The sequence below is a fragment of the Cetorhinus maximus genome, chromosome 4 (genome assembly GCF_964194155.1).
Source record: "Cetorhinus maximus chromosome 4, sCetMax3.hap1.1, whole genome shotgun sequence".
NCBI lineage: Eukaryota > Metazoa > Chordata > Chondrichthyes > Lamniformes > Cetorhinidae > Cetorhinus > Cetorhinus maximus.
The window spans coordinates 2,539,184-2,563,858 of NC_135882.1; the positions used below are offsets into that span (position 1 = coordinate 2,539,184).

General features: G+C 46.6%; 1 protein-coding gene across 1 annotated transcript in view; it reads right to left on the reverse strand.

Moving 5' to 3' along the window:
• pkhd1l1.1 (PKHD1 like 1, tandem duplicate 1) overlaps positions 1–24,675 on the reverse strand; it is a 192,886-nt gene that overhangs the window by 41,023 nt on the left and 127,188 nt on the right. The window contains exons 56-64 of the mRNA XM_078539759.1: positions 24,195–24,313; positions 23,301–23,430; positions 21,911–22,084; positions 15,562–15,675; positions 12,246–12,365; positions 11,892–11,989; positions 10,073–10,163; positions 7,164–7,312; positions 5,627–5,749 (exon numbers count right to left, since the gene is read on the reverse strand). Coding sequence (XP_078395885.1) covers positions 5,627–5,749; positions 7,164–7,312; positions 10,073–10,163; positions 11,892–11,989; positions 12,246–12,365; positions 15,562–15,675; positions 21,911–22,084; positions 23,301–23,430; positions 24,195–24,313 — 1,118 coding nt within the window. The remainder of the gene's footprint in view (positions 1–5,626; positions 5,750–7,163; positions 7,313–10,072; positions 10,164–11,891; positions 11,990–12,245; positions 12,366–15,561; positions 15,676–21,910; positions 22,085–23,300; positions 23,431–24,194; positions 24,314–24,675) is intronic.

The window sequence follows — 24,675 nt, forward strand, 5'->3', positions numbered from 1 at the left end:
GTACCACAGGGATCAGAGCTGGGGCCTCAACCTTTTACAACTTATATAAATGACTTGGATGAAGGGATTGAAAATGGCTGTGTGCCCCCATCTGGGGCGCTGATCGGAGGCCTGCCCGCCCGCGCCCACTCTCGCACATCTTCCCCCGAGAGGGGGGATATGTTGGTCATAGGATCCTGAGGGGTCTTGACAGGGTAGATGTGGAGAGGATGTTTCCTCTTGTGGGAGAATCTAGAACTAGGGATCACTGTTTAAAAATAAGGGGTCGCTCATTTAAGACAGATGAGGAGAATTAAGGGTTGACATGTAAATGCCCTCTGAACAAGGGCAATTAGAGGTGGGTAATAAATGCTGGCCTAGCCAGCGACACCCACATCCCATGAATGAATAAAAAAAATTCAAGACAGAGATGAGAAGAAAGTTTTTCTCTCAGATGGTAGTGAGTCTTTGGAACTCCCTTCCTCACATCTCCATCAGGCTCATATCCTCTGGAGGTCGGGTCCTCATCCTGTCCATGGCTCCGCTCACCACACAAACATTCCACCCAGTGCCATGTGTCCTGCTCACACTCTCTCCGTCTGTTTTCATACAGGAGAAGCTGGTTCACAGCAGCAGGGAGAGGTCCCAGGCCGGGGGTGGAGTGGCCCACATTAGGCCCCTCACTCACTTTGAGGAGTGTGTCATCGCGCTGACTGGTGAGGACGTGGACTATGTCTGTGGCGACAGTGAGGTCAGAGGTGAACACCCTCGTGAGGATCCTCCACCACATCATCCCCCTCTCTCAATGCCACTGTGAGTGCTCTCTCTCTCTCTCCTGCTTTTGACTCTGCTGCCATGCACTAATTATCTCTACTTTGGTTCACAGGGAGCTCTGCCAAGCGACCGACACCCTCAGTCAGCCAGTCCCTCAGCTCCATCCACATCCTCACCTCCAGCCAAGAGGACACCTCCTCCATTGAAGAGCTGGAAATAAGCAACCTGGAAGACCTGTCACAGCGCTTACCCACACCCTCCACCAGTACAGAGACACACACCTCAGCAGAACCTAGATCTAGAGCAGGCTTGGGCTCACAATCTGGACATGTGTCCGCAGCAGGAGGAGGCAGGTTCAGCTGAGCTCCCCGGCACTCGGAGGGCTGCTGGGGAAGAGGCATCAGTGAGATCCCAGTCAGATGATGAACGTCTCATCATGGAGAGTCAGCAGAAGGCGGGGAACATCACACACAGCTGTTGGAAGCCCAAAACAGAATGACATGTGAGTCGGAGGAGTGCATCTGCCTGCTCTCTGATGAAGTGGTGCCCACATGTGTGCGTATGTTGGCCTCCATGGAAAGGATGGCGGACGACATGGAGACCCTGGTCCAGCAGAACGTGGAGATGCGTGCAGCCCCGCAATCCATCACGGGAGCCATGGGTGAGTTCCTGCAGTGGCAACACGAGAGGGAAATGGGGCATCTCAACGTCCTTTCAGGTGCTTCTTCCCCTCAAGGAGTCAGGCTGGTGCCCTCGGGCACCTGAAGGGAAGAGGAGTAGCAGCTGGACATGCCTGGATCATCCACTCAGTAATCTCAGAGGCTGTCTGCTCCCTCCGAGTCCCCTTTGCCTGTGAGCCCCTCAACCTCATCCTCAGTCACTGCAGAGGGAGCAGCTGGCCAATGAGTGATTCTGGAGGGAGAAGCATTTGTGTGTTTGTGTGTGTGTGAGAGAGTCAGGGCATTTTGGAACCTTGTGCAAGCACTCTCCCACACACGCGGATCCTTCACGTATCACACTTGCCTCAATGTCCCGAGTGTTTTCATTGCTGCCTGCTGGGATTCTCTTTCAGTTGTCTATCTGCATCTCCGCGTATCCACTGATTATACTCCCATACAGCACCTAATCTCGCCCACCAGGACTCTCGTTTCACTTTCAATTTGGACAGTGTGGTCTGAATTCACTTTTTTCTGATCTCCCCGTCTTTTCCCTTCCCCTAGTCACCCATTTCCTTTCCTCCATCACAGACAATCCCCCACCCCCACAGCCGCCCGCACCCCCGCATCACTTTCCACCACCCCTCCGTCACCTACCAGCCACAACCCTTTTCCTTCGGGGATGTCCAGGTCAACGTGCACATTCCCTTCCTTCCTGAAAATCCCACCCCCCCATCTATATTCACCTCCCCGACCTCCCCCTTCCCACCCCCAGGGTCTGTGTCTGCCTCTGAGTGCCCACCAACCACCCTCGCCATCCCTTCTACCTCTACCGTCAAAACCCCACCCTCCCACTCCCACTCTACCCCCTCACTCTGCCCTCAGTCATTCTCACCATTGCCTCGTACCATGCCCACCCTCAGTTCGCTCCCCAGGAGACAGTCATCGACCCATCAGACCCAACCCTTGCAAGTTCAACTGGACATCCCTCCCACTCCGGATCCCTTCCCCACCAGAACCCCTTCCCCCTCCGTTAGTCCTCCCGCACCCCCCACACATCCCCAACCCCCACTTAATCCCTCCCCTTTGACTCCCTCAGACATCCTTAGTTATTCCCCCCACAAACTCCTTCCTCCAGCCTCACTTCTTCCTCCAGCTTTTCCCCTCCCCCATCCCGATTTCTCCCTCCATCCTTACTTCCTCCCCTCTCTGCACACCTTTTCTCCAGACTCCCCCCCCCACTCTACACACTCCTTCCTCCCCCGGACTCTCTCCCCTCTCCACACTCCTTCCCCCATCCGAACTTCTTCCCTTACACCTTCTACACCTACCTCCCCAGTTGCCATCTTCTCCACCGTTACCCCCTCCCCCCCCCGTGCTCCCTCCCCCCTCCCAACCTCACTCCCCGAAACCTTCATTCCCCCACTCCCAACCTCACCCCCCCCAACACCTCTTCCTTTCCTAGTCGATCCTAGGACTTCCTCTCCCACCCCCACCCCCCTTGACCATCATCCGTTGTGAGCGTCAATGGTGACTTTCCCATTCCCGTGAGCTGCTTCACAGCAGAGCCATGTCCATGAGAATCCACCCAGCATGGACGTTCCTCCAGGATCCCGTTGCTGTTGGGCTCCAGCATCTGCTCGGGTGTCCGCAATGTGAGCAAGACCCTGGCGGGTAAGTCCCGACTTCCACACGTCACAGTTGTCAAGACGTGTTCTGCACCGGGATGTTTTCCTGCAGATGTGGGCGGACGATCCAGTGGGATGGTGGGGGGAGGGATGAGTGCGGTGGGCTGGCCCTATAATGAAATGCTGATGGGTTACAGTGAGGTTCCAGATGTTCGATGTCGGGGAACATGGCCCACCATCGACGTGCTGAGCAGATGATCACGGAGTGGTGAAACTGATTTTTGGCCTTCTCTCCATATTGTCTGCTCAGTCCGCCAAACACTCCCGACACCAGCGGGCACGGAAAACCCTGGCCAGGGTCTCTGAACGTTTTCAAGGCAGAGGTAGATAGATTCTTGATAAATGAGGGGGTGACAGGTTATCTGGAGTAGGCAGGAGGATATGGTCAGATCAGCCATGATCTTATTGAATGGCGGAGCAGGCTTGAAGGGCTGAGTGGCCTTCTCCTGCTCCTAATTCGTATGTTCATATACATGTAGGGTCTTAACAGAAGTGGCTGCTGAGATAGTCGATGCATTGGTTTTAATTTTCCAAAATTCCCTAGACTCTGGAAAGGTCCCATCGAATTGGAAGATAGTGAATGTGACTCCTCTATTCAAGAAAGGAAGGTGACAGAAATCAGGAAATTATAGGCCGGTGAGCTTAATATCTGTCGTAGGGAAATTGTTGGAATCTATAGTGGGGCAATTAGAAAATCGCAGTGCAATCAGGCTGAGTCAACATGGTTATGTGAAAGGGAAATCATGTTTGACTAAGTAATAGGAGTTCTTTGAGGAAGTAGCAAGCAACATGGATAAAACATCCTGTGGATGTGCTGTACTTCCAGAAGGCATTTGACAAGGTGCCACATCAAATTATGCAAAATAAGAACTCATGGTGTAGGAGATAACATTAGCATGAATAGAGGATTGATTAGCTAACAGGAAGCAGAGATTACGGATAGATAGGTCTTTTTTGGGTTGGCAAGATGTGACGGAGTGCCACAGGGATCAGTGCTGAGGCCTTAACTATTTGCAATTTATATCAATGACTTGGATGAAGGGACAGAAGGTATGGTTGCTAAATTTGTTGATGATGCAAAGTTAGGTAGGAAAGTAAGTTGTGAAGAGGACATTAGGAATCTGCAAAGGGACATAGATAGGTTAAGTGCGTGGGCAGAAATTTGGCAGTTGGAATATAATGTAGAAAATATGAACTTATCCTGGCAGGAAGAATAGAAAAACAGTGTACTATTTAAATAGAGAGAGAGATTGCAGAGCTCTGAGGTCCAGAGGGTGTCCTGGTACATGAATCACAAAAAGTTAGTATGCAAGTGCAGCAAGTGATTCGGAAGGTAAATGGAATGTTGGTGTTTATTGCGAGGGGAATGGAATATAAAAGTAGGGAGGTTATGCTAGTTGTACAGGGTGTGGGTGAGACCACATCTAGAGTTCTGTGTACAGTTTTGGTCTCCTTATTTAAGAAAGGACATGAATGTGTTAGAAGCAATTCAGAGAAGGTTCATTGACTAATACCTGGGATGGGGTGGGGTTATCTTATGAGGAAAGGTTGGACAGGCTAGGGCTGTATCCACTGGAGTTCAGGAGATTGAGAGGTGATTTATTGAAACATATAAGATTCTGAGGGGACTTGGCAGGGTGGGTGCTGAAAGGATGTTTGAGAGACTAGAACTAGAGTACACAGTTTAAAATAAGCCATTGAAGATGGAGACAAGAAGAATTTTTTTCAGAGGGTTGTGAATCTTTGGAATTCTCTTTCCCGGAGGGTGGTGGAGGCAGAGTCAATGAATATTTTTAAGGCTGAGGTAGGTAGATTCTTGACTAACAAGGAACAAAGGTAGGCGGAATCTGGAGTTGAGGCCTCAATCAGATCAATCACCCACCTTCAAATGCATGAATCTACGTAATGGATAAAAATCACCGCTGATAGAACTTAATGATTCTTCTTCTGGTTTCTGTCCGAAGGCTGGTCCGACCTTCAGCACCACAAGTAGAGCAAGGAGACAGGTCCCAAATCCAGCCGGAGCCGGGATCAAACCTAATCTGATCCACCCTGGCCGTCTAGCCAATAGAACCAACTGGTGCCCCAAAGAGTCAGAGTTGCTGTGGTAACATACACTTTTACAAGCATGTTGCAGCCTGGAGCTATGGATGGTGACGATAGAGGCTCCAACTTTCTTTCCATCACATGACTGACCAGGAATCTCTCCTGCTCTTACTACCTGCCATTGGCGTGTGTTGAAAGGGTTTACAGATTGATGCTCAGTCTGACTGTATTCTGAATGCACCTTCCTTGGCCATCAAGTCCTGGAGTGGAGCTTGTGGCTCAGAGGCAGAGGCACTACCCACTGCCCAACAACACTTCTTCCAACTCAATGATATCTAAACGAAAGACACAACCTACAATTATTGTTGACTATATTTACTGAAAATAACCAAACTTCATTTCTACAAATCTTTCAAACTGACAGCAGGAATCTGAACAGTTGGACATTGAACAGCCACAATGCAGCAGAATAAGACCACTTACATTAATAAGAATGTACTTGTTGGATATCTGGTGAGAGGTAGCTGAGGATCCATAAATTATTGGGAAAATACCCAATCTATTCTCCACCAGAGTCACGTTGGAGATTTGCACTGATTCTTCTGTCTGAAATAAAATAAAAATGAATTATGTTGCATTCTAGATAATTAAGATTGTGCCCCCTTGTGCTGAAGATGCATTGCAGCAACTCACCAAGCCTCCTTCGACACTGATGCACAGTAGCAGCAGTGTGTGTACCATCTACAAGATGCACTGCAGCAACTCACCAAGGCTTCTTAGACAGCACCTTCCAAACCCAGAACCACTACCATCTAGAAGGACAAGGGCAGCTAATAGATGGGAACACCACCACCTGGAAGTTCCCTCCAAGTCACTCACCATCCCGACTTGGAAATATATCACCGTTCCTTCACTGTCACTGGGTCAAAATCCTGGAACTCCCTCCCTAACAGCACTGTGGGTGGACCTACAACACATGGACTGCAGCGGTTCAAGAAGGCAACTCACCACCACCTCAGGCTGGGGCTATAGAAATATAACTTGATCTTGTATCCATCCTCTGCTCTGTTACAATATGTCACCAACTAAGCATATATATGGGTGTTTTCTCCTGAAACGTTTAAGATGTATTTTTCCCCTGAAATCACAGCATTCGATTATAAATTTTCTTTACAATCTTCGTGTGTTGCTGAAAAGAGACATGTTGCTGAAGCTTTTCATCTTGCACTCATCAGGACAAACGCAAGAATGCCAAATTTCAAACAATCACAACCATTTATACCACAGGAGAAAAGGGTGCTGATTGGTTGGCCAGTCGACTCTGATTGGCTAAGCTGTTGCCATAGGGAAAGCAACCGGGAACTGTAGGCTCCCCAAGCTCCTGGGTAATTCAAAAAAGGCACAAGGTTTGAACATATTCCTTCTGTTTGTGGAGAACGGGTCCCTGCGGATCAATGTACTACCAAGTGACCGTTTGAGTAATCTAAACTCACCAAGCATTTAGCACGAGGTAGTAATTTTCTATTCTGATTTATAAATATCATTTATCAGCTTAGACTGAGCTGAGCAAACATTTCTTTTATTCTGATGAGTTGAATGAGAAGCTCCTATGGCAGGGCTTCCCAAACTGGGGGGTTGTGACCCACAGTGGGGTGACGAGACGAGACTCTGGGATTGTAAACTCTGCAGCAGCAGTGGTTGCTGTGGAGCCCAGGCTGAATGTTAATAGCTGTGAGGCCCTCGCTTTATTTTAAACACTGGGCGTGGCCCGAGGCCTAATTCCTGCTGCAAGAAACCCACTGAACAGGTAAATTTAAAAACAAATGTGAAGATGAACCAGTCCACACTCCCCTCACCCCCGCTCTCACAGGCCTCTTCACCCCCTCCCTCCCCCACTCCACTCTCATAGCTCCCACTGAGTGGTCACAGAAATTTTGAAACTTCGAAATGGGGTCACAGTGGGAAAATGTTTGGGATGCACTGCCCTCTTTAGGATTTAGAAATGATAGGATCCTTTTACCTGGAAGTATATCCCATATTCCCAGCATTTCCAAATAGTGAATCCTTGGATATGGGAGCATTTGGAAAGACCATCTCCGTTCATGTAAACACCAAACTCCCCTCCATGGGCCTCATTATTAGACCAAGTCTCAACAGGATTTGATTGTTCTGCAGATAATGAAGATAATTACATTTGATGGATCAATTCCACTCTTCATAAAGTCCAGTTTACCCAAAGCTCTGCTGACTATGTCTTTACTCACAACAAGCCAGATATCTCTTTACCCCTGCGCTCGTTGACCTACACTGACTCCCGGTTAGGCAGTCACTCAATTTTAACATTCTCATCCTCATTTTCAAATCCTTCCACAGTCTTTACCCCTCCCTATCTCTGTAATCTCCTCCAGCCCCTACAGCTCTCTGTGATCACTGAGTTCATCTCATTCTGGCCTCTTGAGCATCTGTAATTTTAATTGCTCCACCGTTGGTGGCTGCCTTCAACTACCCGGGTCCTAAGCTCTGGAATTCCCTCCCTACACCCCTCCGTCTAGTCTACCTTGCTCCCCTCCCTTGACCAAGCTTTTGGTCATCTGTCCTAATATCTTATGTGTCATGGTGCCAAATTTTGTTTTATAATGCCCCTGTGAAGCACATTGGGACGATTTACTACATTAAAGGTGCTATATAGATGCAAGCTGTTGTTATCCTTTTGTTGTATTTTGTAATAGCCGAGCATTTTGTTATCCTGCCCTCTCTGTTGGGGAGGTGTAAATAAAGCTGGTTCAATAATGGCTGCCTGCAGTTGAGCCTGCACATCATCCTCATGTTCCAATACTTCCATGACCTCACCCCTCCTCATTGTTGTAATTGCCTTCCAGCCCCACAATGATATACGATATTTTGGGACAAAATTAATAACACGTGGCCAAATGTAGGTTAATTAAGGAAAATCAGCAGAGATTTGTTAAGGGCAAATCATGTTTAACTAATTTGCTTGAGTTCTTTGATGAGATAACAGAGAGGGTTTGATGAGGGTAATGCAGTTGAGGACTTCAAAAGGCATTTGATACAACACCACACAGAGTGAGCAAAGTTATAACTCATGGAATGAACGGGACAGTATTGGATACGGAATTGGCTGAGTGACAGGAAACATGGAGTTGTGGTTAATGGATGTTTCTGGGCTGCAGGAAGGTTTGTAGTGGAGTTCCCCGGGGGTCAGTGGGGTCCTTGCTTTTCCTGATATACATTAATGACTTGGACCCTTGGTGTACAGGGCACAATTTCAAAATGTGTGGATGTCACAAAACATGGAAGTTTTTTTTGAACTGTGAGGATAGTGTAGACCTTCCAAAGGACATAGACAAGCTGGTGGAATGGGTGCACAAGAGGCAATTGAAGCTCAATGCGGAGAAATGTGAAGTGATTCAATTTTGTAGGAAGAACTTGGAGAGACAATATAAAATAAAGGGTAGAACTCTAAAGGTGAAGGAGCAGAGGGACCTGAGTGTATATGTGCATAAGTCATTGAAGGTGGCAGGACAGATTGAGAAAGCGGTTAATGAAGCTTTATTAATAGGGGTATGGAGTAAGAGAGCAAGGAGGTTACATTAAACCTGTAGAAAACACTGGTTCAACCTCAACTGGAGTATTATGCCCAGTTCTGGGTGCTGCACTTTAGGAAGGATGTGAAGGCATTATAGAGAGATGCAGAAAAGATTCACGAGAATGGTTCCAGGGACGAGGAACTTCAGTTGTGTAGATAGATTGGAGAAGTTGGGACTGTTCTCTTTGGAGTAGAGAAGGTTGAGAGGAGATTTGATAGAGGTATTCAGAATTATGAGGGTCTGGACAGAGTAGATAGAGAGGAGGGAGCTGTTTCCATTGTGGAAGGATCGAGAACCAGAGGGACACAGATTTCAGGTAATTGCAAAAGAAGCAATGGCGACATGAGAAATGTTTCATGCAGCAAGTGGTTAAGATCTGGAATGCACAGTCTGGGAGTGTAGTGGAGGTAGGTTCAATCCTGGAATTTGAAAGGGAATTGGATAATTATCTGAAAAGGAAAAATAAATCTCAGGGATACCGGAGAGGGGAATGGCAGTAGGTGAATTGCTCTTACAGAGAGGCAGCAAGGGCACACGGGCTGAATGGCCTCCTTCTGTACAGTAACCATTCTATGATTCTAAGACCCCTCTGAGAACTCTGTTTCTCCAATTCTTGCCTCTTATAAGTTCCTTGCTCCCTTCGTTCCACCAGTGGCCTTGCCTGTGTGTGTCTCGCCCCTCCACCCTGGATTTCTGTCCCTGAATGGAGGAGGCCATTCGGCCCTTGATCCTGTTCTATCATTCCATTAGATCCTGGCTGATCTGTATTTAAACTCCATTTGCTCCATATCCCTGATACCCTTAACCAACAAAGGTCTACCCTTCTTGCTCTTCCAATCACAATTGTCCCTGAGCATCCACAGCTTTTTGGGGGAGGGAGTTTTACACTTTAACTTCCCTTTATGTCAAAAAGTGATACCACCCCTGAATACTGTTGCTCCAATTTTAAGATTACGTCCCTTTGTTGTTGATTCTCCCATCAGAGGAGAGATAGAGAGAAATTATCTACCCTATCGAATCTGTTTAACATTTTAAACATCTCAGTCATAATACCTCTTAATCCTCCAAACTCAAGGGAATACAAGCCAAGTTTATGAAACCTGTCCTCGTAATGCAACCCTTTAAGCCCAGGTACCTTTCTGGTGAATCTGCTCTGCACCCCCTCCAAGATTCAAACTCTCAACTTCTGGGTTCCTCGTTCAGACCCATGTCCATTACCCAAGTGTAGGTGATTTCACATGGGCCAAATGGGAGAATGTTAATATCACACAAACAAGGGACAGAAGGTGAATGTGGGTGTCTGTAAAAGGCTGAGACTTACCTGGGCATGGCTCCCCATCAATGTGATAGCCAATCTTCTGAAATCCTGCAACAATATTGCCTTGTAGTACAATTTTAGAGCCATGATTTATCTTCAAATATTAAAAAAAAAATCCAATTATAATCTTCACAACATCTTGCAAAGAATAAGGTGTTTTTTCCTGAACAGTTTAGAATGTAAATCTCTACAAAGAATTTACAATAAGGACACAGGCCATTCAGCCCATCCAATCAGTGTCAAACCCGGCCGCTCATTAGGTCTACCCTTCCCAGTTTGTGTGATGGAGCGTCTCAGTGGGTGACACTCTCACCTCGGAATCACAAGCTTCTGCGATTAAGTCCCATTCCAGGGTTTAAACACAAAGTCAAGGCTGAGACTCCAATTGTCAGAGGTGCCACCTTTTGGATTACACTTTGGGGGAAGATGGTGACATACTGGTAATGTCACCAGATTCATAATCCAGCGGCCCAGGCTAATGCCCAAGGAAACATGGGTTCAAATCACACCATGGCAGCTGGTGGAATTAAAATTCAATTAATAAATCTGGAATTGAAAGCTAGTCTCAGTAATGGTGACCATGAAACTAATTTCAATTGTTGTCAAAAAAAACCATTTGGTTCACTAATGCCCTTTAGGGAGGGAAATCTGCCGTCTTTACCTGGTCTGGCCTACATGTGACTCCAGACCCACAGCAATGTGGTTGACTCTTAACATCCCTCTGAAATGGGCCTTGCACTTCAAGGGCAATTAGGGATGGGCAACGCCTGCTGGCCTTGTCAGTGACACCCATGTCCCATGAAAGAATAAAGGTAAACTTTAACCCGAAGCCCTATCCTGCCTGCTCAGGTGAATGTGAAAGGTCCCGTGGCACTATTTTGAAGAAGAGCATGGGAGGTCTCCTCAATGTCCTGGTCAATATTTATCCCTCAACCAACATCACAAACAACATGTTATGTGGTTATTATCACATTGCTGTTTGTGGGATCTTGCTGTGCACACATTGGCTGCTGCTTTTCCTAAATTATAGCAGTGACTACACTTCACAAGCACTTCATTGGCTGTAAAGTACTCTGAGCTGTCTTGTGATCATGAAAGGCGCTATATAAATGCAAGTCTTCTTATTGCTTCTTGAATTTTTAAAGATTCAACTGAGTTGCTACTTACTGCAATGGTAGAGGGTCAGAGTGCAGAGCCAGGGTCAGGGTGCGGAGCCAGGTTCAAGGTACGGACCCAGGTTCAGAGTGCAGATTTGGGGTCAGAGTGTGGACCCAGGTTCAGAGTGCGGAGCCAGGTTCAGAGTGCAGGGCTGGGGTCAGAGTGCAGGGCTGGGGTCAGAGTGCAGGGCTGGGGTCAGAGTGCAGAGCTGGGGTCAGAGTGCAGAGCTGGGGTCAGAGTGCAGAGCCAGGTTCAGAGTGCAGGTTTGGGGTCAGAGTGTGGAGCAGGAGTGTTAACCTCCTCTGCCCAAGTTTTGAAAATGTTGAACTGGATTGCTCGTTCTTGCCCAGACTTAACACATCCCCGTATGGAGAGGATAAGTGAATGGGAAGGGAATAGTTATTATACTTTTAATGTTTGAGCAGTAGGCTTGCATTTGGATAATACACTTGAGCCTAAACCATGAGTCTAAAGCAATTTCCCTACACCGGCCATCAGAGAACCCATCAGTTTCCCAGTTTCAATAGGATGGGATTCGATTGAATTGGATAATAGCAGGTGATTCCCCACTTTGGGACGAAAGTGAAACTGAACTCCCCAGGGTGAAGAGAATATCTTGGTTAAATGTGCTTCCCCCACTTCTTTCAAACAGAATGAATTTAACCTCAATCGCTGCAGTCCAACTATCGGAAACTGAAGACCACAGAGCGAGAGCCACCAGGTTCCTCCTCACCCGATTCCTGTTGCCCCATAATTTGATACCTAGAAAAGGTGAGAATAGCTGATTAGTTTCTAGTTTGGGACTGAACATTAAAGTCATTTTATGAATGATTTCCTTGATAAGAGTGTAAGTATCGTGCACCAACATTCCGACACAACTGACTTGTGCACGAGTGTGAGGATGGGTGAGTCTCACACAGCTACCCTATGTTATAGAGCACAGGGTAACTCTCAGTCACCTGGTTTACACCTTCACACACAACTCAACACCAATCCTGTGTGTTTATCTTCTGATTACCTTCTCCATGGGTGTTGTGAATGACATTGTCATCAATATTAAGGCCGTTTGTTGCAAAGACTCCAATTGCAGGAGCAAATCCATGATGAAAAGCACATCCCCGGATGTAAGAATCATTTCCTACAATCTGTAAAGAGTTATTTACAGTCAATCTCAGCGGATCAGCTCCTAATACATTTCTCATAATACTCACTCCAGATGAAGCAGATTGACCAACTGTGATATCCCCTCCCACCCCCAATATTCCACCCTGTTTCACCCTCTGCTTTATTGGAAATTACCCCAAACATTTTATTCTGCCCGAACTAAAAAGTTAGAAACCAAAAGTTTATAAGCTATTGAGAGAAATGGGTTTCTGGCTCAGTGTGGGCCAAGCGCCCCCCAATCCCCACCCCGACACCATGAGTCAAACAGTCTTGTGTCTGAACGTCACTCTGGGCAGTAATCCAAACGCAAAACACCATGCAGGCTGGAAATCTGAAATAAGAACAGAAAATGTTGGAAAAACTCAGCAGCATCTATGGAGAGGGGCAAGAGTTAATGTTTCAGCTCGAGTGAGCTTTTATCAGAACTGAAGAAAGATGGAAATGTAAGAGTTTTTAAGCCAATAGAAAGGTTGGGGTGTTTGGGGGTGGGTGGCAGGAAGAACAAAAAGGAAGCTCTGTGATATGATGGAGGGCAGAAAGGATTAAATAACAATAATATTTCATGATGCAACAGCCAAAGAGAGTGGTAATGGGTTTAGTAAAGAAACAAAGGTTGTGCCCAACTGAGGCGTGGATTGCTACATGGAGAGATGCAACATGAAGAGATAAAGAAAGAAACGAGACAAGACCAGCCCAACAAAACAGAGCGAGAGAAAAGAAAAAACACAGAACAAGATGAAGGACTGAGGCTACGATCTGAAGCTGTTGAACTCGATGTTGAGGCCAGAAGGTTATAAAGTGCCGAGTTAAGAGATATGGTTCTGTTCCTTGAGCTTGCGTTGAGTTTCACTGGAACACTGTAGCAGGCCATGGGCAGGAAGGTCAGAGTGAGAGCAAAGTGAAGAATTGAAATGACAGATAACAGGAAGCTTGGGGTCTTGCTTGTGGACTGAACGGAGATGTTCTGCAAAGCTGTTACCCAGAGCGCATTTGCTCTCCCCAACGTAGAGGTGGCCACAGTGTGAGCAGCGAATACAGCAGACTAAACTGAAAGAAGCACAAGTAAATCAGTGTTTGGCCAGGAAGGGGTGTTTGGGAGCTTGGACAGTGAGAAGGTAGAAGGCCAAAGGGCAGCTCTGTCCTGAGGACTTTGGCAGCCTTGATGAGTGGAGAGCATGGGCTGAGTTTTCACTTTGAAGACAAGAACAGTGTCTATTTCCAGACACTGAACCCACCCTCTGGGGAAACAATCCCCCTTTGAGATTTTGACTGGGGTGTCCCCTTAATAGGCCTGGAGATAGGTACCCTGTCCAAGTAAGGGCAGTGGGCAGGCTCACAAAGCCTGCAGGACCAATCAGAGGCCATTCAGCTTGAGATGGTGAGCAGGCTGCAGTAAAGGGTAAGTAACTGAGCGGGAGCTTCCAAAGGTGTCACATCACCTTTTAAAACATTTCATTACAAAATACAGAAAGCCAGACCACATGGTGGGCTTGGTGGTGGTGGGAGGGAGGGCAGCCCTGTACAGGACAGGCTGCATCCCCAGCAGTTAGGGAGGGTCTCTAGGCACTGGCACCCTGGTCTGCTACTGGGTACCCGACTCCAGGCAGTTAAACTGCCCCATGTCACATGGGGGAACCAGAGACCGACCGCATTCTTAATCCTCGGTTAACAAGGAGCTTAATGAGTCTAACTCGCAGGCCGCCTGGTGGGGTTGGGTGGCCTTGGCAAACTCCGATCCTCACCAATCAAAATGGCTGATTTCAGGTGCGGGGGTCAGGACACTGACATGCTGGCCGGCCTAGAAGTTTCCAGACCCCTGTCCACCTCCGTTCCTGAGCTGATCCCCAGAGCTGTGATGTTGGATTGTGGGTCAGCATTCCAATGGGATCCTCAGCTCTGGTGTGGGGTGTGGTCTGTGGTTCCCCCCCCACCCACCCCCTCATTATATAGGATGTTTGAGCCAATCAATCCCTCCAGCTGTATCAGACAGACCCGCCCACTGCTGGGGGATAAACGGTTATGGTTCATGTCGTGGTGAGTCAGAGTACTCATCATCCCGATGATTCTTCAAACTGTTCCCTAACAGCAAGACACATAAACAATAAGAGTAAATTGTACAGCGAGTGCGAACTCTCACTCAGAGGAGAACGCTCACAGTAGCAGTGAGCGGAAATTAAAAATCACAGAATCACAGAATTGTTACAGAGCAGAAGGAGGCCATTCGGCCCGTGTCTACACTGGCTCTCTGCATGAGCATTACACCCAGTGCCACGCCCCTGTAACCCTGCAGACTGCTTCTCTCCACAGAACAGTCTAATTCCCTTTCATGGTCAATTGGATTGTTTTGCCAATGAAATGAAACAGAGATGAACCCTTTGGAGCGCTGAATGTCTCATTAGAACTTGCACATTTTTGTTAACTTTTCTGCAGAGTTTCGAGTGATGGGGGAATATCAGGAAACCAGAACTAAATGTCGATGTGGCTGATCCATGTCTGCAGGTGGAACAGTACGTCATATCTCAGACGGGGCTGTACGCTGTATCTCAGACGGGGCTGTACGCCGTGTCTCAGATGGGGCTGTACGCCGTGTCTCAGACGGGGCTGTACGCTGTATCTCAGACGGGGCTGTACGCCGTATCTTAGACGGGGCTGTACGCCGTATCTTAGACGGGGCTGTACGCCGTGTCTCAGATGGGGCTGTACGCCGTATCTTAGACGGGGCTGTACGCCGTATCTAAGACGGGGCTGTACGCCGTGTCTCAGATGGGGCTGTACGCTGTATCTCAGACAGGGATTTACGCCGTATCTAAGACGGGGCTGTACGCCGTATCTAAGACGGGGCTGTACGCCGTATCTCAGACGGGGCTGTACGCCGTATCTCAGACGGGGCTGTATGCCGTGTCTCAGACGGGGCTGTACGCCGTGTCTCAGATGTGGCTGTACGCCGTATCTAAGACGGGGCTGTACGCCGTATCTCAGACGGGGCTGTATGCCGTGTCTCAGACGGGGCTGTACGCCGTATCTCAGACGGGGATTTACGCCATATCTGAGACAGGGCTGTACGCCGTATCTCAGTTCCCAGTATTGGCGCCATCCTGAGCAACTTCTCAACAGGAACACAAACACAGGAAATTACAATGTGTGCAACAAAGTGATCTGCTCTAAAATACTATTACAAACCTCTCCAAGGTTGAGGAAAGACACAGAATATCGCGGGTCGTAGTAACTTAGGTAACCATGCTGTCCGCTGTGATAAAACTCAACATCCTCTATTCTGGCATGACCTATACAACAGACAACAGCACCAAAAAATTAAATTATCTTCAAAATGCTGCTAAAATTAAAGCTGTTTCAAGAGCAGCATGTGAATCACTGATTCTCAGAGTAATATCTCGTGCAGGTTGTGAGGACTTTATCAAAGTGTAATTTCAAATAACATCCTTCCCTGGTTTAACGGTAAAAGGCATTAAAGTGAAACTCTTTCACCTTTTAGAGTCAGAGAGTTTTACAGCTGGGAAAGTGGCCCTTCGGCCCATTGTGTCCGTGCCAGCCATCAAGCCCCTGTCTATTCTAGCCTCATTTTCCAGCACTTGGCCCGCAGCCCTGTATGCTACGGCATTTCAAGTGTTCATCTAAATAATTCTTAAATGTTGTGAGTGTTCCTGCCTCTACCACCCCCTCAGGCAGTGAGTTCCAGATTCCCCCCACCCTCTGGGTGAAAAAGCTTTTCCTCAAATCCCCTCTAAACCTCCTGCCCCTTACCTTAAATGCCCCCTGGTTATTGACACCTCCACTAAGGGGAATAGTTTCTTCCTATCTACCCTATCCATGCCCCTCGTAATTTTATACACCTCTATCAGGTCCCCCCTTCAGCCTTCTCTGCTCTAAGGAAAATAACCCCAGCCTATACAGTCTCTCTTCATAGCTGAAACGCTCCAGCCCAGGCCACATCCTGGTGAATCTCCTCTGCATCCTCTCCAGTGCAATCACATCCTTCCTTTAATGTGGTGACCAGAACTGCACGCACTACTCTAGACGTGGCCTAACTAACATTTTATACAGCTCCATCATAACCTCCCTGCTCTTGTATTCAATGCCTTGACTAATAAAGGCAAGTATCCCATATGCCTTCTTAACCACCTTATCTACCTGTCCCGCTGCCTTCAGGGATCTCTGGACATGTACACCAAGGTCCCTCTGATCCTCTGTACTTACTAGGGTCCTACCATTCATTGTGTATTCCCTTGCCGTGTTAGTCCTCCCAAAATGCATCACCTCACACTTTTCAGGATTAAATTCCATTTGTCGCTGCTCTGCCCATATAACCAGCCCATCTATATCGTCCTGTAATCTAAGGCTTTCCTCCTCACTATTTACCACACCACCAATTTTCATGTCCTCTGTGAACTTACTGATCATACCTCCTACATTCGTGTCTAGATCATTAGTGTACACTACAAACAGCCAGGGACCCAGCACCAAACCTTGCGGTAAGTCACTGGACACAGGTTTCCAGTCACAAAAACAACCTTCGACCATCACCCTGTGCCTCCTGCCACTAAGCCAATTTTGGATCTAATTTGCCAAATTGCCCTGGATCCCATGGGCTCTTACCCTTTTGACCAGCCTCCCATGTGGGACCTTGTCAAAAGCCTTACTGAAGTCCATGTAGACTACATCAACTACACTACCCTCATCTACACACCTAGAAAAATTCAATCAGATTTGTTAGACATGATCTCCCCCTGACAAAGCCATGCTGACTACCCTTGATTAATCCCTGTCTCTCCAAGTGGAGATTAATTCTGTCCCTCAGAATTTTTTCCAAAAGTTTCCCTACCACTGATGTTAGACTCACTGGCCTATAGTTCCCTGGTTTATCCCTACCACCCTTCTTGAATAATGGTACCACACCAGTTGTCCTCCAGTACTCTGGCACCTCTCCTGTGGCTGGAGAGGATTTGAAAAATAATGTCAGCGTCCCTGCAATCTCCTCCCTTGCCTCACATAGCAGCCTGGGATACATCTCATCTGGGACTAGGGATTTATCCACTTTTAAGCCTGCTAAAATCCTCTCTGGCCACAGGAGAGGCAAGAAGGCATATGGGATACTTGCCCACTAAAACCATTAATATCTCATCCATCTCAATGCTAATTTGTTCAAGTATATCACAGTCCCCTCCCTGATTACTACACCTACATCGTCCTTCTCTATAGTAAATACAGATGCAAAGTGCACAATTAAAACCTCACCTACGTCTTCCAGCTCCTCACACAGATTGCCACTTTGGTCCCTACTCTTTCCCTCATTATCCTCTTGCCCCTAATATACTTACAAAATGCCTTTGGATTTTCCTTTATTTTACCTGCCAGTGTTTTTTTCATGTCCCCTCTTCGTTCTCCCAAATTCTTTTTTAAGTAACCCCCTGCACTTTCTATAATCCTCTGGGACTTCTGCTGTTTTGAGCCCTCGGCATCTACCATAAGTCTCCTTTTATTTCCTTATCCAATCCTGTACATTCCTCGACATCCAAGGCTCTCTGGACTTGTTGGTCCCATCCTTCACTTTTACAGGAACATGTTGGCCCTGAACTCTCACTATTTCCGTTTTGAATGACTCCCACTGACCTGATATAGATTTTCCTACAAGGAGCTGCTCCCAGTCCACTTTGGCCAGATCCTGTCTTATCATATTAAAATCGGCCTTCCCCCTAATTCAGAACCATCCAGTCCATCTTTGTCCTTTTCCATAACTACCATAAATCTTACTGAGTTATGGTCACTATCTCCGAAATGCTCCCCCACTGACACTTCTACCACTTGCCCAGCTTCGATCCCTTAATTTAGGTCCAGCGCTACCCCCTCTTTTGTAGGACTTTCTATGTGCTGGCTCAAAAAGCTCTCCTGGATACATTTTAAGAATTCCACCCCCTCTAAGCCTTTCACACTTTGTCTATCCCAGTTAATATTGAGGAAGTTGAAATCCCCTACTATTATTACCCTATTATCTTTACACTTCTCTGAGATTTTCCTACATATCTGCCCTTCTGTCTCTCCCTGACTGTTTGGGGGTCTATAGTACACTCCCAACAATGTGATTGGCCCCTTTCTGTTTTTAGGTTCTACCCATATGGCCTCATTGGAGAAATCTTCTAAGATACCATCCCTCCTTATTGCAGTAATTGACTCCTTGATCAATATTATGACACCACCTCCTCTTTTACACCCCTGCCCCTCCCCGTCTCACCTGAAGATTCTATACTCAGAATATTGAGCTGCCAGTCCTGCCCCTCCCTCAACAATGTCTCCGTGATAGAAGTGAGATCATAACTTCATGTGTTAATCAACACCCTCAACTCATATATTACTTGTAAGACTCCTTGCACTAAAGTAAATGCCATCCAGCCTTGCCATGCTCCTTTGTGCTTTAACTTGACTATATATACTCTGCCTTCCAGACTAACTTGGTTTGTCTTCTATACTTGTCTGTGCATCACCCCCTATTATACCTCCATTCCATAACCCATCCCCCTGCTAAATTAGTTTAAACCCCCACCAACAGCATTAGCAAACCTCCCTGCAAGGATGTTGGTCCCATTTTGGTTCAGGTGTAACCCATCCGCCTTGTACAGGTCCCACCTTCGCCAGAAACAGACCCAGTGATCCAGGAATCTAAAGCCCTCCCTCCTGCACCAACTTTTCAGCCGTGCATTCATCTGCTCTATCAGCCTATTCCTATACTCACTAGCACGTGGCACAGGGAGTAATCCAGAGATCACAACCTTTGAGGTCCTGTTTTTTAATCTGTTTCCTAACTCCCTAAATTCTTGTTGCAGCGCCTCATTCCCCCCCAAACTTTTACCTATGTCGTTGGTACCAATGTGAACCACGATCTCTAACTGCTCATCCTCCCCCTCCAGAAATCTCTGCGGCTGTTCAATCACATCCTTGACCCTGGCCCCAGGGAGGCAGCATTCTGGAGTCGCATCTCTGGCCACAGGAACGTCTGTCTGCACCCCTCACTTTGTCTAAAACCTCAGTGAAAACTACAGAGGAACTTCAGATCGGTGTGTTAACGTGGTTGTCACTGAGATCAGTGTGTGTGACCTGAACACAGGAGTGTTTGTCATAGAGTCATCGAGGTCTAGAACACAGAAAAAGGCCCTTCGGCCCATCAGGGTTTGTGGAGTTAAGATGATGGGGGCCAGGATTTGACGGCCCCTCCCACCTGGCGGAATATTATGGTCTAGCCGAACCGAATGAAGATTTAATTGGCTCACTGCATCTGCTTGGGGGTGGGGGAGAGACACGCTGCGGTGGGGCTGTATAATCCTGGTCTAGGAATCTGAGCAGATCCCAGACTGCTTCAGATTGAAGTTTCATTTCTTCCCCCTGGAGCGAGTATGTATCTGGGCACCTTATTGATGAAGATCAAATCTTAGCACTTAGGGAGACAGACAGTAGCATAATGGTTATATTACTAGTAATGGTTATATTATTAGTAATCCCGAGAACCAGACTAATGATCTGGAGACACAGGAAAGGAGGTAATTACATTAGAAGCAGTTCAGAAAAGATCCACTTGACTGACTCTGGGATGAAGAGGCTGTCTTATGAGGAAAGGTTGGAAAGGTTGGGCCTGTATCCTTTGGAGTTTAGAAGAATGAGAGGTGATCTCATTGAAACATGAGATTTTTTTCCCCTCAGAGGGTCATTAGTCTGTAGATTTCTCTTCCTCAGAGAGCAGTGGAGGCTGGGTCATGGAATATATACAAGGCTGAGTTAGACAGGTTTTTGATCGGCGAGGGAGTCAAGGGTTATGGGGCACAGACAGGAAAGTGGAATCGAAACCATAATCAAATCAGCCATGATCGTATTAAATAGTGGAACAGACTCGAGGGGCTGAATGGCCTAATCCTGCTCCTGTTCTTGTGTTCTTGTGACATGAATTCAAATCCCATTGTGGCAGGTAGGGAGTTTAAATTCAGTGAATTAAATAAACCTGCAATAAAACGCTAATTTCAGTAATTGTGACTATGAAACCACAAAATTGTCATAAAAACCCATCTGGTTCACTAATGTCCTTTAGGGAAGGAAATCTACCATCCTTATCTGGTCTGGCCTACATGTGACTCCAGACCCACAGCAATGTGGTTGACTCTTATCTGCCCTCTGAATTGGCCTAGCAACCACTCAGTTGTATCAAATTGTTACAGAAAATACTATGATAATTCCCTTCCTAACAGCACTGTGGATGTACCTACACCACATGGACTGCAGCGGTTCAAGAAGGCAGCTCACCACCACCTTCTCAAGGGCGATTAGGGATGGGCAATAAATGCTGGGCCAGCCAGCGAAGCCCACATCCCATGAATGAATAAAAATTCTGTGGTTACACACTGGCTTCAACTAACCCCCAACCGGTACATGTAACCCCATTGACTGCCCCTCAAAGCGTCTTTTTTTAGGTAGGTGATGACTTTATTTAAATACATTCATTACAATTGAGATATCCTTGTTATGACATCTCACAGAAAAACAAAAAGCAGGAAGTATGTAATGACTCGACAGAGTGGACAGGTTTCAACAAGAAACAGATAAACTTTATTACAGAGAGCTTTTCAGGTGCTACACACTCGATCAGGGGTCTCGTCAGGAAGCCCCACCCCCTGGATTACCCACACTCAGGGCTCATTGGTCGAAGCCTCCCAGAACATCACATGACCCCTGATAGACAGCAGGAAAGGCTATACCTTCAGTTACTACAAAGTATAACGGTTATTAATATGAGTTCTTTTTATTTGAAAAGAAAATAGATTTATAGAGAATGATTTTTTTTTAGTCAAACATTGTTCTTTGTTAATACCTTCAGTTAAAAAACCTTTCCTGACCCATTGTTCCAGCTTAATAATTTTATAATGTAAAGATTTGGAAAATGCACCAACTATGAACTAATGAATGATTTACGAGATAATTATTTTGTTTGTGTAAGGAAGTTATTAAAGACTATATGAGTTGGCAATGCTCTAATAGTGCACCGTTTGCAAATACTGGCATATACATCAGGAAATCATGTACCCCAAGCCTGTGATTTTCAGAGCATTCATTTTAATATGCAGGAATATTATGCTTAAATATTTAAATACAGGGACATAAAAATTGGATAATCCTCCTCGGTGGTCACACCCCCACAACCACATTCTTTGTGCCCCTAAATGATTTCCAATTCCCCCCGATGACAGGGTCAGTCTTGGTAATCTCTGATTGTAGGATAAGCCCTGGTTTTCTGAATACCTGACTCTCCAGTGGTCTTTGAACCCTGGGACCACAGCTCAGGGTATCCCCGGACTCTCCACTCTTAACCCGGTGCTGACAGATCCCAGTCTTATCCCAGCTAATACTACCTCACATCACCTGTAAAGCTTCACATTCACCAAGAGCAATGCCACGAGAGATCTTAGGGAATATATTTGCATAGTTTAGTTTGGAGATTTCATGAGCTAAAATAGGAAGACATACCTTTGAACTCCAGATCATTATAAAAGAAGGAACTGATTAACACTCTGGCTCCGAACAATTCCTCTGCTGAGTCAGGGTGATTGTGGCCAATGATTTTGATGTTTCTGCTGAGCAGGCCAATATCTGCTGCCAAGGTGTAACTCTGGCCTCTGCCTTTCACTTCATGAGTTTCCGCTTGGATAAAACAGCAAATCTCCAATCAGATTGATCAACCGGCAGGGAGACACTGACAACATTTCACTCCCCAGAAATAATCATAACAATCCGGAAATGTGTGGCTACATTCAGTTTCTTAATAGAATAACAAATTTGATGGTAAGAATTCTCAGGACTCATCCATTATGGTGTTCAATCATAATTTTCATTAATTTACATTTGCAAGTACAATGCATTAATAATGTTTTTGAGAGTACATTGCCCTTTTCGATCCTCCTCTCTCCATCGAGTTTCATTCCTGTGAAGTGCCTTTGGGTCTTTACACTACATTAAAGTTGCTATATAAATGCAAGTTGTAGTTGTTGAGGCTCGATGCCCCAGGTGCAGTGGGTCACTGATCTACTCCTGGGCCTTCAGCTAACCTGCCCATGAATTGCATTGAGAGGTCCTAATGAGGTTTCTCCAGCCAAAATTGACAACTAGTTCCAGATGAGGAACTCCTTACCTGTGCGAGGATACAGTCAAACATCCCAACCACTAGATCAGCCTTCCCAGGGCACTTACGCTGAACTGGTATCTGACTTTGTTTAGGCCACACTTGGAGTATTGTGTACAGTTCTGATCATCATATTACAAAAAAGATATAGAGGCATCAGAGAGGGTGCAAAAGAGATTTACAAGGATGATACCAGAACATCCAGAAAAGATGAACAGGGTGGGGCTCTTGGGAAAAAAGAGAGCTGAAGGGGGTGACCTAATAGAGATATTTATAATACTGAAAGGTTTTGATAGAGCGGATGTTTCCTCTTGTGGGGAAGAGCATGACTAGAGGCTGTCCATATAAGATAGTCACCAAGAAACCCAATTCAGGAATTCAGAAAAAACTTCTCTAGCCAGAGAGGGGTGAGAACATGGAACTCACTGAGTGATTGTATAAATACATTTAAGAAGGAACTGGACCAGTACATGAGGGAGAAGGGAATATAGGGTTATGATGATACAGTGAGATGGGGAAGGGTGAGAGGAGGTTTGAGTGAAGGTAGAAGTAAAGAGTTCCTCATCTGAGTGGAGTATTAACACTGGCATGGACTGGTTGGGCCAAAGGCCTGTTTCTATGCCGCAGGTCCTATGTAATTCTCAGTAAATCACTCTCCTGAGGTTAACCTGCAGCAGAGGGTGCCCAGGGCGTCTGTACCAAGGGACCTGCCAGAACATCCAATCAACCACTACCTACCGATGTGTGTGTATAAAAGCGGTTCATTCAAGACCAGTGTCCTTCTATCAAAGGAGATGGAGCTGATCGTTCTGGTTTCTGTCTCCAAATGATTGTAGCTGGTTGTTGACACCAAGATCCTATCACCTTCCTGAACAAAATGAAAATCAGTCAGCTGCTTTCATCTAGAAAGATTTAAAACCGTTAGATAAACTGGATCTCGTTTATGTAATCCCCTTAAGCCTGGTTTAAGAGGATTGCTCCCACCAACCCCCAGCCCAGCACCCACAGTTTTATAAAGAAAGTCCAATCAGAAGCTCTGATTGAGTTAAACATTAACTCCTGGGTAGGGCAGGCAGCGATGGGGGGTTTGGTGGGGGAGGGGGTCAGGCAGAGGGTGGGAAGTGAAGCTGAAGGATTTTCTGTAGGTACATGTGGGAGAACCACAGCCAAACCTCATAAAAGGGAACACCAGTAGTAACAGGCTGGAGAGCAAGTGGAGGTGGGTGGTATGGCTGTTAGCTGCCTAACCCCAGGAGAATCTAGATGTCCAGAGTGACCTGCTTAACGGAGAGGAAGGGGTTTGCTTCAATCCTTGCCCCATCCCGAGAGAAAATAAATCACTCTAGTCGGGGGTACAGGAAAAGATCCGACTCTCAGCTCAGCCCCCAGAACTGGGCCCCACTTGCACTCCTGTAGATTGGGCTCATCCTGAGATCAGGCTCCCATTCATTGGCCTCGATGCAAGACCCTCCCAATTTAATGAAGTTCAATCCCCTGGTCTCACCACCCGGCCCCACCCCCCCCACCCACACCCACCCCACCCCAATCCCTGTAGGAGGAGGGGCTATAGCCCCTTAAAGAATCCATCCCAGAGTCATCGGCAGTAAGCACCATACAGGGAGCCGCTCGTACCTGCCAGTCGACAGCTTCTGCCAGGGTTATGTTGATGGACCTGGCCTGTGCTGTTAAACCGAGTTTGGTTTTGTAGATGAGATGGGGAATACCATGCAGATCCAGCTCTCCAAACACACCTACAGAACAAGGAGGAAAAAGAGACATTGTAGCCCTGCTTACGAGTTAAAAAAAAACCAGACAACGGCTTCAGAAACAAACAACTGACAAACAACCCTGAATCCTGCATCTAAAACAGATAGTTACATTGAAAGTCCAGTGGGACAAGGAGTGAAATCATGTAGCACTTTGTCACAAAAAGAGTTAAAAATCTGGAAATGGCCTCTCCAAAAGACTTAGGATGCTTGGTAGGGAGCTGGGGTGGGGGTGTAGGGTGGTCAATTAGAGCTTTCAACTGAGATTGATAAATTTTTGTTGGGTAAGGGTATTAAGGGACTTGGGACACAGGCAGATAAATGGAGCAGAGGTACAGATTAGCCAT